This window comes from Salvia hispanica, chromosome 3 (genome assembly GCF_023119035.1).
Source record: "Salvia hispanica cultivar TCC Black 2014 chromosome 3, UniMelb_Shisp_WGS_1.0, whole genome shotgun sequence".
Lineage (NCBI taxonomy): Eukaryota > Viridiplantae > Streptophyta > Magnoliopsida > Lamiales > Lamiaceae > Salvia > Salvia hispanica.
In genome coordinates this window covers 36,575,896-36,593,933 of record NC_062967.1, presented here as the reverse complement: position 1 = coordinate 36,593,933, position 18,038 = coordinate 36,575,896, and the positions used below count along the sequence as shown (strand labels likewise).

Sequence of the window (18,038 nt, the reverse complement as noted above, 5' to 3'; positions counted from 1 at the left end):
TAAGCTTTCGTTGACATGAAAATATTTCTTGTTGACATTAATTATTTGTAAAATGTTGTTGTTGACATAATAGTTGACATAAATAACGTTTGTTGTCGACATCGTAATTGACATAATGTCTCTTTCGTTGACATCGCACGAAAATGACAATTATGCCCCCTAGTTGACATAATGTTTCTGTTGTTGACATCACGCGAAATTTGTGAATGAGTGGCTGGAAATGCATCTTAGTTCTCAATTAGGACCAAAAATCTCAACCTAACAGGACCCTATATGTTTATATATATAATAATCAATCGGTATACCACAGTATACCGCGGTATAGGAAATCTAATCCATTACCGTACCGAAAACTACGGTATACTGAAATATCGATATTTTCAGTATTTTTTCGGTACGATAAGTCCGATATACCGGTATATTTCCCCATCCCTGTATAAAATACTCATAAAAGTATAAAACACAATACCCACCTTTTAATATATCGGTGTGATTGTTGCGCATGCGTTCAAATATTTTTTGACACTTTCTAAAAATATTAATTTTAGAGCTATTATTAATTTTAGAAAAGAAACATTCTTTTGAAAAACATCTGGAATTATACGAAAACATGCATGATACTTTTGAAAAACATCTAGAATAATAATTTTAGAAAAAACACCTTCTATATACTCCCTTCATCCCACAATAGGAGTCACTCTTATTGTGGACACGAATTTTAAGAAATGTAAAGAATAGTGAATTAGAAAAGTTAGTGGAATATAAGACCTGCTTTTTTATTTTGGTTTTATAATAAAATGTGAGTGAAGTGAGTTAGTGGAATGTGAGACATATTTATCATTTATGAAAAAATGAATTGTGACTCTTATTGTAGGATGGACCAAAATAGCAAATTATGACTCTTATTGTGAGATAGAGGGAGTATTTGCAATCAATGTTAAATTGTTATTGAACTTGAACATAATTAGTATCTCTGCTTCATCTGTGGTAAAAAGGAGCTCTTCTCATGATACATTTTACCAGACCACCATCTTCATCTTCCCCCTCTCCATCATCGTCCTCAATGCTATCATCATTCCCCATCGTCACCTCCTTCGTCATCCCCATCGTCCTCATCTTCCTCTTCGTGTTCGTCCTCGTCCGCATTTTCATTCTCATTCCCGTCTTGACCATCATCATGATCGTCCCCAACTCCATCGCCGTTATCACCCCATATCAGCAAGATAGCGTCTAAGATCATCCGGTGAAAACTGAACTTGGTGTGCCTGAAAAGAGATTGGGATTCGCAGGATTCATATCAACAATATCTTAGAATAGTACTTAGGATATTCAATCAGGGAATACTATAGTATAAACTAACCTCATTAATAGCATAAATACAGTCACTAATCAGGCCATGACTAAGGCAGAGGAAATCAAGCTTAACACCACTATATAGTACTCCCTCCGTCCCACTTTAGCAGTCCCATTGACTTTTCTGCCCTATTTTTGTGAAAATGATAAAAAAAATAGTTAAAGATGAGAAATTGTAAAGTAAGAGAGAGAATAATATAGAGAAGAGTCTTATCTACATTATTGTCTCTCTTATTTTACCATTTCATCACTTTAACTAATTTTTATCATTTTTATAAAAAGATGACCGAAAAGTTAATGGGACTGCTAAAGCGGGACGGAGGGAGTAAGTGATTGCGGTCTACCGGAGAAAATTGAATGCGATGTGCCTGTATTCCAAGAATAATTTGATCATAAATCAAGATAAATATAACAAATTGAAGGGTATATGGTAAAGTAGAGCTCAAGATGTGCATATACTAACAAAATAAAATAGGGCTGGTGAATTATACCGAAATGGGACAGAGAAATTCTACAAGTTAAATTAATTTCAACCCTCCTAAACAATGGCTATCATTCAATAACATGCAAACAAATGTAGAATAACACTATTTGAAACAGTGTCAATCAAGTAAGTTCGGTCCAAAATAAAACACATCTCAAAGTTCTTGAAATAAAACACTTCTCCGCGCCTCTCTCATCATTTTCATTTTAATTTCCTTCAAACACCCGACTAGTTTAGATAAAGATAAACAATTTCAATTCTTGAAAACAATTTCATTCCTAAAGCCAAAAAAGCAAACAAAACAGGATATTCAAATCAACAAAAAACATGTTTATGGTGTTTCCGAATCCCAGAAATTCTACCCAGATTAATAAATGAACATTCCAAAATAAAGCACATCTAAAATTGAATCGGGACTCCTAATGGCGGATATAAGGAGAACTATTTCTAGATGTTACCTTATTCGTCCCTGAAAAGTATGAATATTTGGTTTGACACGAGTTTTAAAGCATAATAGGAAAAGTAAGAGAGATAAAAAGAAAAAGTTTTTACCGTATTGTTAGCTGAGAATGAGTCACATCTCATTAGAAAGAAAAAAGTTTCCAAAATTAGAAAGTTCATACTTTTCAAGAACGGACTAAAAAGGAAATAGTTCATACTTTTCAGAGACGTAGGGAGTATTACTTTTTCGTTTTTCAAATATAGAATACAGGTTGGGTATTATGTTGTATGTGTTTTTTGTAATTTAAAATTTTATAAAATCATAAATTATGTACATGAATAATTTTGTCAAATTTTAAATTTAGAAGGACAAGAATTTGACTAAATTTGACTATTTTTCTTTTACTACTTTCTTTTTTTAAAGATGTCTCGTCGTAAAAGTTTCGTAATTGAGGGGGACTGGGGGAGGGAGCGGCCAATTTCGATTTTGAGGGTGAAGGCATAAATACAAATAAAAAGTAGTAGTAATAAAATGTTTTACGATTTTTGCTCGAACAAAAATAATTGCACTATATTCTAAAATCTAGCAAAATAGCTAGGTTTGGCTTTGGATTCATTAATGTGATCAAACATGCCATTTTAACTTTGAGTATTTATTTAAGGGATATTGGTCTCTAAAATCATGAACTTTGCTCATATTTTGGTATTTCCCATGAACTTTGAAATTGGTCTAATAAATCACAAACTTTACATTTTGTTTGTTATTTCCCATGGCAACCTAAATAAGAAATCTTCGGCAAAAATCTTATTATACGTGATAATTGTGAAATGTTTATAATATTTTAGATTACTTTTTAAATTCGTGATAAGTAGGATAAAAAGCTATGTAGAAAATCACATTGATTTAGTAGTGTCAAGTAGGATAAAAAATGCACGGAAGTTGGTTGGATATGGTGATTGAGCCGCCATGGGAAATAACAAACAAAATGTAAAGTTTATGATTTTTTAGGCTAATTTTAAAGTTTATGGGAAATACCAAAATTTGAGCAAAGTTCATGATTTTAGAGACCAATATCCATTTATTTAACAAGTCAAAGCTAATGTGGAGATCATGGCAAGAAAAAGGTTTAATTTTAAAATCTAGTCTATTTTATGCTTAGATAATGCTTAAACAAACTAAATATATGATGAATGAAAATCCAATTGGTATGCAATTTGCCCAACTTAGCCGGTAATATGATTTCATTTCCATCAATATATAGTTTGGATGTTCGAGTCATTTTACATGTGAACGACCATAGAAATACCGTTTGAACCAATGGAAGTTTCTTTTCTTTGAAAGTTTAATTAGATACAATACTAATCTATGTTCCATTCGACTTTGATCCATATAAATATATATTGTAAATGGAATTCTTATTTCTGTTCCATTTTCGGATGATAAGTTGCATCGCCATACATAGAACATTTTCGGAGTAATATTATAAGTACAAAAATGTTCCTAACAACAACATACAAACAATGAAGGGAAAAATAGATAAAAATCTATAAAAGTGCAAAAATATTCTAAACAAAAATCTATAAAACTGCAAACTTAATGACTGAAAGTTGTGAATCCTCGTACTTTTGAGGGAAACAAAACTAAGGGTATAAATAGTTATATATGCAACACAAATTATAATAAGCATATCGTTGAAGAAAACCATATGTCTCAAAATCTTCGGTATTTTTGGAGTAGCCTATTAATCCCTTTTCTATTTTATTTTTAGTATCTAACAACAAGTCGCAATTAACCAAAACTTTGAACGGATCAGCATATAGTGAATCTTTGAAGATATATTCCATTATCCAAGAACTTGTATCTCCATCATTGTCCATCTTCCAAATATGATCATGTACAAAATAAGCGTAGTTGATCCTTCAAAATGCATGAATGAAATCCCAAATGTAACAAATCCAGTCATATGTCATCATGCAAATTCGAATATGCATCGTCCGGAAGAGAAAAACCAGAAAAGAACTCAGTTTCAAGATCAAAGCAGCTTACCCTACATCCCGAGGCAGGTCCATCTTTAGATAGTATAGGCAATCTAGTTGTTGTTGATGCTAGGATCCTTCTCCACGCACATCCTCCTCCATGAGTGTATACATGACAAAACCAAGACTCGTTGACACACAAAATCTTATATTGTCCACTTAATTTGCTCATACCAAACCCAAACAGGCACCTACATGTAGGTAGTGGAGGAAGCTCGATATATTCACAAGTCACTGGATTGGCTATGAAAAGAATGCCATGATTATCATTCAATCCATCCTACAATAAAAGCAAACCATTAACTGAATTAATTACCAAACGATGGTGACCAGTAGTCGAATAAGGAGGTAAGCCAAATCGGAAAAGTGGCTCGCAAGCCTCATCAGCCAATGAATACCCCATCTTGTCTTGGTGAATGCCATGCATTGTTTTGGAGTATACGATGTCGCAAAGTGACCCCCTTTCTGTTAGATCGCGCCATGACTTACAAAACGCACTTGCACCTCATAATGCATTTGATGGGGACTCTTCCAAGGATCTCTATCCATATTTCTTGTGGTACATGTGATTGAGAAAAATAAATTCAGGAGATGATCGGATCAAGCAAAAAACATGGATATAAATTTTTGCACTTCTTTCTCAAACAAAAAAATTCATATTTAAATTTGAAATATAAATTTTTTCTAGGTTTACTACTCCTATATCATGATTAAATTCATAAGCTCGTGAACTGTTGGAAAATTATAAGCAAGCATGATCAATCCAATTATAAAGAAATAGTACTCCCTCCGTCCCAGATAATTCGGGACACTTTGACCCGGCACGAGTTTTAAGAAATCTAATGGAAAGTGAGTTGAAAAAGTTGGTGGGATGTGGGTCCTACTTTTAAATTATTAGTTTTATAATAAAATGTGAGTAGGAATGAGTTAGTGGAATATGGGGTCCACTACCAAAAATGGTAAAAGTGAAATGGGACAAATTATGTGGGACGACCCAAAATGAAATAATGGATCGAATTATCTGGGACGGATGGAGTAGTAAAAAACAAGACTAACATTGCAATACTAATTAATTTGAATTAATTCAAGTCAATTCTATTAAACTAATTTTACCGTAAATCTTTATCATCTAAGAGCTATAAATGGTTTATACTTCATAGTTTATAGTCTTAAGGAGTTGTTTATAGAATAACTCATCCCAATATATTTCATTAAAAACTAAAAGTAATAGTATATGATTAAATATATTAGCGGTTCTCGTACTTTATGCATTATAAATAAACTTGAATTTGGCCTTAATCCGCAAGCCCGGTCGAGCAGGATTAGTCAGATTCCGCCAAAAGACGAGTTCGGTACACCTGTGGTTAAACAAAAAAAAAAAAACTTGAAGTTTCATATTTTGGTCAATTTGTCCTATGCAATAGCAGCCCACAAACATAATCTAATGTATCAGAAATATGGACCTTTATAAATTATATTTAAGCACTATATATATTTAGGCCCACATATTATGTTAGAGTTGTAAATAGTATTCCCTCTGTCCATCGAAGAGGCCATTTTTTTTTTTTTTAATTTGTCACGCTCAAAGGGTCCTTACTAAAATTTGTAAACTCTTTTTAATCTATTTCTCTTATTTTATTCGTTCCACCTAAAAAAATAAAATTATAAATTACATAAAATCTCATACCATCCTAAAAAAGAGTTATTTAATAATTATAACTTTTTAAATAATTATTTAATTATAACCTGTCACTATCACAGAAAGATGATTCCACTTGCAAAATAACATTTTTAAAATTATTTGTTATGTCTGAACTGACCATTTCAAAAAAAGTTGATTTTGTTTAAGAAGAAAGTTGACCATATTTTGACTGAATTAAATATAAATTTGGTATGACTTTTATGTGTAAACACTTACGGTCAATTATTTGGAACCCTCTTTACAAAGAGAAAATATACTACTTCGTATATCATATAAATAAATATTATATAAATTTATGTTGAGGTAAGTCAAATGTGACATGATTACAATTCAATAATTAATTAAACGTTTCAAACTGGCTCAACAATATTTATTAAAACAAAAATGTTAAATCTGCGACTGTTGAATATCAATAAATCAAAATAGATATATTTGACTTTTACGGAAAAACAAAATGTCAAAAAGTTCCATTAAAATTGCACAAATTTTTGACTGACAAATATTATTGATACTTTTAAAGTTATATTCAATTTTAGTCAAAAAAGTTTTAATTATAACTTTTAACAACTAAATCGCATGAAAGAGTAGAACATATTTAAACAAAATAAATTTTAAATGATTTGATACTCTTTAATATTATAACAACGTTTAGATATACATGCTCAAATTTCATTTCCTTCATCAAAATTCAACTCTTTTTATAGTATATTATATAGAATTATAAAGAGTGTATTATATTTTTATAGTTATATCTTGTTTACATGTTGTACATGAGTTCGTATTTATAGTATGCTAACAATCTAGAATTATATAGAAGTTGTTTAATATGACCTAGATAGAAATTTTCTACCAATATGCAAGACTCTAACTATTTATTCTTTTTTTATTAATTTTGTATTAAAATATGTATCATCCACTTGTCAATGTTATTAGTAATGGACAAATTGAGTATCAATTAAAATACTACCTTATCCGCAAGCAAAGCCATTGTATAATCACACAAGGTCATAAATAGTATTCACTTCGTCTGTCATTAAATATGTCAAACTATCATTTAAAACTATCCATCGTCAATTGTCTTATTTCATTTTCACTATTTTTAATAAATAACCTCATCTTCTGTTAACTCATTTAACTCTTAGTTTTCTATCAAATCCCATCAAAATTTTCTTTACAATTTAAACTGTGTTCTGAGTAAAAATGTGACATTTAAACATAAATGAATGAAATACTATAGTCTATAGAGACATGCATGTAATATCCCTATATATACCAAAATGAAAATATAAATAATCCAAAATCTTTACCATGGGTAATTTTAGGATGCCTCAACTTTATCACTTAAATAGAGCCACATGCATTACCATCTTAATTAACTTAAAAATGTTAATAAATAACGTGTAAATCATAGATCATTCATCTCAAAGTAGTTACAAAATGGCAACACCACCGCAAAAAATGGCAAACAAAGTGAAACCAACCACTCTTTCTCCACCACCACTCTCACTCAACTCCGCCGCAAACCCTAAAATTCCACCACCATTTCAATGGTCAGAAATCACCGCCCAATAAAAAACAAATCCACCAAATTCCTATATAAACACCACACTTTCCATACTTCCCACTTATCATTTTTTTAATCATCTCTATATATATTAACCAAAGCCCCCACTCTCAAAATCAATACTTTCCCTATATACTTAGCATCAAAATCACATTTTTTTTAGTTCACATTTCTTTTTCTAATTTCAATTTGTTCAATTTTGGATACATGAAGAAAGAAGTTAGTAATTGTGATGGATCGGTCAACGGTCAACGCCCTCCGCCGCTGCGGACGGGCAAGGATTCCCACGCCATCCAAAAACCGGCGGCGGCGGCGAGGGCGCGGCAGCCGGTGATCATATACACGCACCCGCCGAAGGTGATCCGCGCGGCGCCGAACGACTTCATGAAGCTGGTGCAGCGGCTCACCGGACTATCGAGCGGCGACGACGGATCGCCGCCGGCGCCGGCGCCGGCGGAGGAGAATAATTGCGAGACGGCGGAAGCGAAGCCGGATCCGGCGATGTACGAAATGTCGAACGCGTATTTGGTGGAGGCGGCGGGAACGGGCGATTTCTTCTGCTCGCCGAGGACGAGCGCGGTGTTCGAGGCGGCGACCGCGATCTCGCCGTCGATCGTGGAATACATGAAGATGTATCCTGATTACTTGTGAAGATTGAATTGATGAATGAGGTGAAATTGTTTCATTTTTTTATATGTTTAATTATGATTTAGGTTTGGATTTAGGATAGTATAGATGTGATAAATTAGTTAGTTAGGGGGAAAATAAGTGCTTAGATTTTATTCTTTATTTAATTAGCCGTCGTTAGCAAATAAATGTAGCTATTGCTCTTATGAATCTATGTGTTGGCTTATCCGTAAAAGAGTCTCAATTATGTACATTTATACTACTCATTATATAATTTGTTGTGTTGTCGTAAAGATATAAAAAATACTCCATTCGTATACAATGCATGTATGAGAGCAATTCCGAACTATTTTCTTGTGCAAGAAAGTGTCTCAGCCAAAATGTCAATTGCATCAACATAAGAACAATTATAAACAACATATGGGCAATAATACTACTACTAACTATAGCATAAAATTAAACTGTCTCAAATCTAAACTCCAAATTAACATGATTTATCTATGGATTTGGCTCTAGTTGAAAAGTGCACATATGTCAAGGTAATATTCACGGTGTATTTCTATCTTGAAAAATTAAGTTTTAGTATATTAGAACTGGGCCACTGTCATTCCGGCCCACACGTGAGGGGGCATGTTAAATTCTCGAAATTCTGTCTGCTTGGTGATGATCCTATCTCTTCTATATAAGGATGGATAACACTCACCCCTTAAGAAGCCTCTAACCCCTTAAAAAGCCTCATAAGGGGAGAGTTATCCAAACTTATATAGATTAGATTGGATCAGATGTGGGACAAGATATTAGAATTTTAATATAGTATATTTTTAGCATTTATCAACAGTTTATCTTATTTTGAATCGTTGGAAAAGTTTTTGACAGAACCATATTACTACATAAAAATTGGTGGATATAAACATAGTAGTCTATATAATTGGAAAAATCTTATATACTTGGATGGAATTTTTTGGAAACTACGTTGTTTACAGTTTCGTTGTGGAGTAATTTTTTTCAAAGAAAACACAGTTAATCGAGCTGGAGAGAATAGTAATGCAATCAATACATGAAAATGGCAGTCTAATACAAGCATGTTTCTGAAAGTTTTCTAATGGAGTTATACTTGCAGGAATTCCCCAACTTCACCACCACATTTACGACAAAATGGCTGCGACACCATCACTTACTAGCGAGTTAACAGAAACGATGCAGCTTAGAACTCTCGCTGCTGGCTCGCATTGTGTCTTGCCAGCTCAACCTATACAGAGATGAGCAAAATTCATATCAATTCACCACGTTGGAAGTGCAAGTTTTGGTGAGCACAGATAGTGATACAAGAAACCGAATAAAAACCCAACAGCATAGTTGACAGAGGGAGTATCACTAATTTCACAGCAACAAACAGTAGAAAGATAGTGTTACCTCAAAGGCGTTCTTCAAATGATCGAGCTCCTTGTCCAGATCATTGATAGCCTGATTATACGCCTGCATTGGCGAAGACTGGCTCGTGGTTTGAATCTGCAAATTGACCAGCCAAGATATGTCAAACACAAGAAAATCCAAGAACAGCCAGACTCACGAAGTAACCAACAACAAGCAAGTCGGGAGACAAATCATCGAATTGTTAGAAAAGATTCGCACTTTAGTAAACAGCAATGCTTCATAGTTACAAAACATTTCAATTTCAGATAAAATTCAACATATCATGCCAATAATTGACAAAAGAGTAAAAGACATTGCTTTAATCCCAAAACAGGAACACATTGTTCTAAAAACAATGCTAAACTTATATATTCAGATGAAATTAAACAGAAAAAAGAGTTTCTGTTCAATGTTACAAACTGCAAATTGAGATAAAGAAAATATCAGATCATCAGTTCTAACTTTACCACAATTCTGCAGAATTAATTCTGTATAAACAGCCACACTAAGCTAATCACATTGCCATTGCCTACACTAAACTTGTGAGCCATCAATTATGCACAACTCCATCAACACAGTTCTCAATAAGAGTCCTAAATTCAATTCAGTAAAATGTAAGAGTAACAGAGAAACTCAAAAAAGCACAAATACAAACCCTTATAAGGATTTTGTACTGAAGCGGGTGCGGCAGCTTGTAGCCAGCAAACAAAACGTTCTCGTCTCTGTGCAATTGCCTGATTTAGGGAAAAAATTAGGGCTTTTTTCACGAAATTAACAACGAAATTGGAAGTGTAAAATTCACATACATGCGTAGAATGTTTCCGATCGTGTGATCCTCACGCTCGACGGTGAACGTCGCCGCGTTGATGATCTTCGTGTCCCTCTCATACGAAACCCTTGTTCAACCAATTTTAAAAAATCACCACCAAAAATCGAAAATCGCAGAAATTGGGCAGTGCAATCGACAAGTAAATACACATATGCATTTAGAGAGAGAGAGAGAGAAAGAGTACTTGGAGACGCCTTCGGGGACGACGAATCGCTCGTAACGATCGGGGGCATTCATCTTTCTCCCTTCTTCTTCTCACTGTGTATTTCAGCTGAAATTGGGAAACAGGATTTTGAGGTGAACTGTGTAGAAGCAAAGCGACGTCGTTTATTAATCTGGGAAAAGTGGGCTTATTAGTCGGGGAAATGGGCCAATACCTGGGCTTGCTATTTGAATAATTGGATACAACGTTTTTTATTCATTTATTGCCAACTCTCAAATATGCTATATAATCGTGCATGAATAGGAGTCTTACTTTTTCTCGGCATAGTAAAAGAAAATGGAGCACTTGAACATTTTCAAAAATCAAGAACTACGAGTTCACTACATTCATTTTGGGGTGACAGAGGGATCGTATTATTCGGGACGTTTTTTCATGCTTTTCTCAGAGATTTGAAAAAGGATGACATCGATGGGAATTACCTAATCTTTCCTTCTTGATGGGAAGAGCGTGGCATTCTTTTTTTCTTTACTTGGTTTTAAGAGATGGGAGTTGAAAAAAATTAGTAGAATCTGAATCTCATTTTTATACTCATATTGTAAAAATTTTAAAAGGAAATACTATGAGTTAACAAATTCATGGAATTGAGATCTACTTCGGTTTATAGTAAAAACGAAACCAGATTCCTATTAATGGGTTAACTAAAATAGCAAAATGATCATTTTGTTGATGGAGTGATAGAGGATGCTCAATACCTAATTTGTAGATTTATGCTGATAGTTTTTAAATTTGTCATTTGGTTATTAGTTGTTTAGATATGATCCTTTTGTAAGGAGTCTTTATTTATGTTTCTTATTTAATTTATTATAGTTTGTTAAGGGTCTTTTTTAGATCTTATAAATAGGCCTTTGTATTCGGTAGAAGAATTGTTCAAAAATATATTGAGATTGAGTGACTGTGACCTTTTCGTATTAGGAAGAGTGTTATCTTTTCTTTTCGACTTGCATACAAACAAAATTGTTTGTGAGTTTAATTATTCTGTTTTCTTTTATTTTTGGTCAGCCAAGTCAACTAATTGCAATCTTAACAAGAAGGGTATTATTAATTCTCATAAATTAATTTTTAATAGTTTATTTTTGACAGATAATGGGTATTGGAGAATGAAGAGTAGCTAAGAATACATCTGAACAATAATTGTTCAGTTGTTCTACTTAGCTGCACACAACTGGCCTTATTTAATGCACAAATTATGTAAAAGTCACCATCTTTATTCGGTTCATTTAATATTATTAATTAATTAATTAGTCCCACACGAGGAAATTAATGAGAAATTTCTCAGATATATTACCGTGAAAACATATATAGAGTCGTTGCTAAAAATGTTTGCACAAAAACTTTTATGTTTGATTTGTGATATATACAACTTAATTATCCTCTCTCATCGAGGTGATTTTTAATTAATTAATTTATTTATTTATAATCCCTCACTAAATTATTACTACTTCTACCCACCTAATTAAGCACTCGAAATATTTATTTCGATATGCACTTAATAAGTCAAATGAAACCAATCATTTTATGTCATGGTGTCGCTAGCAAATTGAAATTTTCCGACCACTAACATTTTTTTTTATTATTACAACGTTGGGCATATCACAATCATTAATCAGTGGGATTATTTTAGTTTTGTTAATTATTATGACGAGACGACAACTGCAAAATATTGTATCCAACTAATTCGAATACTTTATCATGAAATAAGATGTTTAAGCATATAATTCAAAGTAACTTGTGAAGCATTTTGGTCTTAACAATCGGGTTTACAACTTGCACAAGTATGTAAATCTTCAATAATTGATTTCGTAACTTAATTATGAGATAAAAGCCTAAAATCACTAAATCAAAATTACCATACATGTATGATTTTATATTTTGAGACAATGAGATATATCGAAATTGACAATATTTATCATTTTAGACCATGAATTTTGCATCAATTTTTATCTATCACTTGCTTTTCACAAATTAAATAATAATTTACGAAGCTTCACTTTTTCCGAATTTTAAATAACTACTTGAGGTGGAATACCGAAATAAATGGTGAGCTATAAGCTTGAAATTACATCAAACAAACCAAAATTAAAAGATGTTGTGGTGTGTGCATCACTTGCGCATCGCTTTGTCCCTATTACCTGAATTTTTTAATTAATTATATGCATTAAAACACGTAATAATCACGTCAATTTTGGTTTTGCAATAAATCTTCACTAGGGAAAAGTTATAAAGATCGAAACTTTATGATTGTTTCATTCAAATTTGAAAGTTATACTAATTACAAATGATCAAAAGTTCATATTTTAGCAACAAATTTATCATTTAAAATACCTACCTAAAAATCGTGTGATCGTAAAGGGACAGACGACTTCTTGGCCACGCCAAAAATGTGATGTAAAATTAATGTATTTATTGTATTTGAGCTGTCATTATTACATAGGAAGGAAAAAAATTGCAAGTTCGTGTTTTGTCACTCTTCCTTTAGTCAAACTGGTCCTTAATCAATACTCGTTTAACACCTCTCAATTTTTTATCTTTCTTTAGCATTTATGCAATGGAAAATTTCCCAACACACAATCAATCTTGGCAAACAAAGAGAAGTTAAATCTTATTTTAAACGATTTTGTCAAAAAAATGCGTTCGCACAAAAAAAAAAAAAAAAAAAAAAAAAAAAAAAAAAAAAAAAAAAAAAAGAATGTCGTGCAAGATAGTAATAATTTTATTAGGAGCAACTCCAATTTATTAATCCTTTTCCAATGGATTATACAATAGTAATTAATAAATATCTATGTGAATTGCTTGGTAAAATTATGATTTTTGTCGCATTTGATTTGCTGACTAGTGCGGATAAGTTTTGATAGCATTCAAATCTGAGCTTTAACTTTTTCTAAAATTTAATTAATTAATTAGAAATCGTTTTGCCAGAGTCTGCAAATCTTGTAGTACTACTATTTATTTATTAATCTCATATACGTGCAATAATAATAATAATTTTAAAAACATTTTTAAATTGCGTAATTACTCAACTAATCTTCCTCGAGATCTGTTTTGCGTACCCGCAAAGATAAATTATTGTATGCGTACTAAAAAAAATTCACCGGCCAAACAAGGCAGACGAATTTAGGGCTAAGCAATTTTAAATAAGAAAGTTAAGTAATTGTTTTACTCCTGTTACTTTATTTTAATTTCTTTTGGCAAAATTGTTTTTCAAGGGGTGAATTTTGGACAAATTTTGGTTCATCTTAGTGCAATCAAAAGGAGGCGTAAAAATTATGAACTTAGCCTCTCTTTTTTTTCAATTTTTCCATGAAATATTTTATTTTCTTATGGAAAAATTATCTTAAAAATCATGAATCAAGTACTCCCTTCGTTCCACTCAAGATGACCAAATTCTTAAGTGGCACGGGATTTTAGAAAGTATTGTTAGGTGGAATAAAGTAGAAAGTAAAAAAGTAGTTAAATATTTTAATGAGACAGGAGAGAAGAGGTTATTTTCAAAATTAGAAAATGGTTATCTTAATTGGAACAAATTAAAAAGGAAATGGGATAGAAGGAGTAAGATTTTGATTTATCTTATAGTAATTTAAAAATAAACCATAAAAATCACGATTGTAACATTTTTTCTAATATTCCCATGAAATCTAATTCGGATAAAATTAATTATATCCATTTGGCATCTGAAAAAATTTACAAGGATGAGACCGCCCAAGACACTTATATAAAACAACTCAACAATATAACCAAATTTTCAAAATCAGATGTACAATCATCGATTTTAAAATTAGGCGTTAAATCATGAATTTAACATTTTCTCAATTTCTCCATGGACTATAGTTTCGGATAAAGTTCTATTTAATGTGATACTCTAAAAAGTATAAATTATACAAGAACAAGACTAGTATATCATTTTTTTCTAACACATTTTGAGAAACAACTCAACCACATCATTAGTTATAAAGATGAACGCAACATATTGCAAACTTAGGTGGCGTTCGGTTATCATGACTAATCCATCTAGGATTAAGTTGTGAGATTATTTTAGTTGGAGGAGGGAGGCTATGACTAATTATCATGAGACTATTCATCTAGGATTAAGTTGTGGGGATCAATCTTATGAACCAAACATAATACATATTTAATCATGAGATTTAGTCTTGCCAACCGAACACTCCCTTAAAGAGTAGTATCAGAATATTTTCGACATGAGAAACTTAGCCAAAATGTTAAGCTCATGCTACAAATTTTAAGTTCTATTGAAGGTTAGTAAATCACCAAAATTTATGATTTTTTCGGATGTTTTAACTTTTTTTTAATAAGTAAAGTCATTGTTTATAATTTACTCGTGAATTTCGTTGTATTATAGACATAGTAATTTTTTTCTTTAAAACTGCACCCTTTTTTCACAGTTGTGCAAAAAAATGTCAACTTAAAAAATATGTCAACTAGATTATAAATTTAGACACTACACAAGCCCATATTTATTTATTTACGATCAAATAATACGATAATCACCATTGAATAAAAATGTGAAATTAAATAATAAATAATCGAGCAAATTTTTATTGAAATAATTATTTACAGAGACCAAAGCTTTCCATCATTTCTTCCAAAATTAAATCTTGGGGCATCAATTCGCCCACTTCCATTAAATCGGCCGCGTCACCTCAGGAAAACCCGGTCTAACTCGAAAACCCGGTTCTTCACTCATTCTCCACGATAACGGCGTCAGCGTCCCACCACGTCTCGCCGTCAGACTCTCTCACACACTCTAACGGCCTCCTAACATTCCTCACATCGCCAACCGTCACCACCCCGCTGACGTCATCCCTCACATACACCTTGCTAACTCCGCCGCCGCTAGCCAATCCTCCGCCGCCGCTCAGCTTCCACTCCGCCACCAGCGCCGGCACTCCGCTCCTCATCCTCCGATCGTATCCGCCTAAAATCACGCCGTCGCCCTTCGCGTTCCCCTCCGCCGTCAGCACCACCGCCGGCGCCGGCCAAATCTCGCCGGAGAAATCGCCAGATCTCTCCTCGCGATCGCGATTCCAGGTCGAGACTACGCTACTCGAATCGTAATTGAACAGATCCTCGTCGAGATCTAGATTAAACCCCAAGCTATCCCAGAGCTTGACGACGTTTTTACCGGAGGCGATCTCCGACCACGCGCCGCCGCCGCAGCTGCTCCGGCGATTGCGCTGCCGCAATTGACCGCTTCGGAAGCTGAGAATCGAGCCCCGCACGCAGAAATCTTCACCGTCGCGGCGTCGATCTCGATCCTCCTCCGCTTCCTGTTCGTCATCCGAAGACGCGACCGATACGGCGTCGTCTTCGTCGTCGCTGAAATCGAATTCGTCTTCGGTTTGGATAAAACAGGGTTTAACAGTGTGGAAACGGATGAAAATCAGCTTAATTCGTCTAATTAAACTGCTGAAAGTAGCGAAAATTGCGAAAATCAAAGCGCCGTATTTCCAGAAGCCTGGAAACGAGAAGAAACGGGAGATTGTTGAAGGATTTTGCAGGCATTTGATTCCTGCTTCGAAATCGCACAACATGTTTATCTCTGGAATTTCCATAGTTTTTTCAATTTTTTGCCGGATTTGCTTCTCAGATTGTGATGAGATTTACAGCTGGATGCAGATTGTGTGATGGAGATGAAGAAATTTGAGAAAGAAATTTGAGAAAGAAATTGCCTTTTTGTGAACTGATTAAAGAGAGAGAGGAAGAGAGTTGGAATGGTAAGCTGTATATATAAGAAACGTTAGTAGAGAGAGAGAGACAGGGTGTGGATAATGACCTTTTAAAAAGAAGGTTTGCTTGATTAATGATAATTATCCAACCCTCCATATTTAATTGGCATAACTTTTTTTTTTCGGTAAGAAATAAATCAATAATAATTTTATTTTTTTATTAATAATGTTCCATTAATTCATCGAATTCACATTTTATTATGAAATTAGTAATATAAAAAATATAGGATTGATATTTCAATAAAAAAAATTCATTTTTTTATCAATAATATTTTATAAAATTCAAGCGGAGTAAATTCATGTCAATTAATCATGGAAGGAGTATTGTTTAATTAAAAAGACGACTAGCAAATGGGGTGGTTAGATTAGCCATTATTAGTGTGGTGGAGATGATTGGATTATAAGATAAAGATTGATTATCTTAATTCTTAGTTTCAAAAACCAGTATGACTCGGAAAAAGGGAATCTTTAATACACAATTGCTTTCTAAATAATTAAATTTAGAAAATTGAAAAGTGCACTTATCTAATGGAATTATTATTTGGGATATACCTCATTTGATAAGACACTCCAACAATAGCTGTTTTAATAAATTTCCATGTATTACCTCATATTTTCATGGTAGTTAACATTAGTATATTTTTGGAAATGGCTTTGTCTTCCTTGTACTTACCAATCACATCCATGAAACATTCATTTACCCATCTAATTTTTTTTCCATATAAAGTAAATCTGTGCCTCATACTCTTGATTTACAATTACAGTATATTATAAAAAAATTCATAAATGTGGCATTAGAGTGAAATAGTTTTCAACAAAACACAAATAGGGTCAATGTTATTGATTTAACTACGTACAATCTCGAGGGTCGAAAAACTCCATTAAATTTGGTATTTGAAGTTCTAGTTAATCTTACAGTGCGACAAGTCGACAACTATGTCTCAACTCTTTGGGATTGGTGTTCACTTTCGTTGTACCACATCCATTATTGGAGACGAGCTCGTTTACTATGTCCGAGCTCTACATTTTTAATTCCTATAACTAGCAATTGTGAAATTCTCCATTGCATTAAAGAAATTTGAATTGATGAATAAAGCATTGATTATAAAATAGGGAGTAGTACTAGCATTATACATTGCTACATGATAGTAATAAATTAAATAATTTAAATAAAAAAACATTAATTAGAATACGTAATTACTTAATTAAATTGCCTAATGGAAAAAGTGCCAAAAAGAGATAGGAGTAAAATAGACTAACTCAGTCCTGAGTCAGCAGCATCTACAGGCAATACCAAATTTGTGGTTGCATTTTCTCGGTAAACAACTCACCATTACTCTCTCGCCACGTGTCGGCTTCTGGTTGCTTCGTAAGCCCACACATCTTTTTCCAATCATTTCGGCTTTTCTAGGATTTTCTAACTTGCTCTTTTTATGTTTTTGTCTTTTATTTTATTTATTTACATAGAAAAAACAGTGAAATTTGAAGTTTATACCTCTTCGTTAACTCTAAAAAATGTTACTATCGGATGTCCATATGATTTTCATATCCTTTATTTATTAACTCAAGTTTCCTAGATTAGACATGACTCGTTCCAATGTCATGTTTTTGGATTTACCTAGAT

The 18,038-nt window shown here is 32.9% G+C and overlaps 3 protein-coding genes across 3 annotated transcripts; 1 reads left to right on the top strand and 2 right to left on the bottom strand.

Moving 5' to 3' along the window:
- Positions 1–7,558: 7,558 nt before the first annotated feature.
- On the top strand, positions 7,559–8,482 carry LOC125217014 (protein MKS1-like). The gene has a single exon (XM_048118832.1). The coding sequence runs from the start codon at positions 7,789–7,791 to the stop codon at positions 8,230–8,232; it is 444 nt and encodes a 147-aa protein (XP_047974789.1). The 5' UTR covers positions 7,559–7,788; the 3' UTR covers positions 8,233–8,482.
- Positions 8,483–9,238: 756 nt separating this feature from the next.
- On the bottom strand, positions 9,239–10,758 carry LOC125215388 (DNA-directed RNA polymerases II, IV and V subunit 11-like). Its single transcript, XM_048116791.1, has 5 exons — positions 10,635–10,758; positions 10,428–10,517; positions 10,277–10,355; positions 9,622–9,717; positions 9,239–9,457 (listed from the first exon to the last, which is right to left on the bottom strand). Exons 1-5 carry the CDS (start codon positions 10,685–10,687, stop codon positions 9,413–9,415), a joined length of 363 nt encoding a protein of 120 aa, XP_047972748.1. The 5' UTR covers positions 10,688–10,758; the 3' UTR covers positions 9,239–9,412.
- Positions 10,759–15,196: 4,438 nt separating this feature from the next.
- Positions 15,197–16,399, bottom strand: LOC125211447. Its single transcript, XM_048111245.1, has one exon. The coding sequence runs from the start codon at positions 16,238–16,240 to the stop codon at positions 15,365–15,367; it is 876 nt and encodes a 291-aa protein (XP_047967202.1). The 5' UTR covers positions 16,241–16,399; the 3' UTR covers positions 15,197–15,364.
- Positions 16,400–18,038: the final 1,639 nt, after the last annotated feature.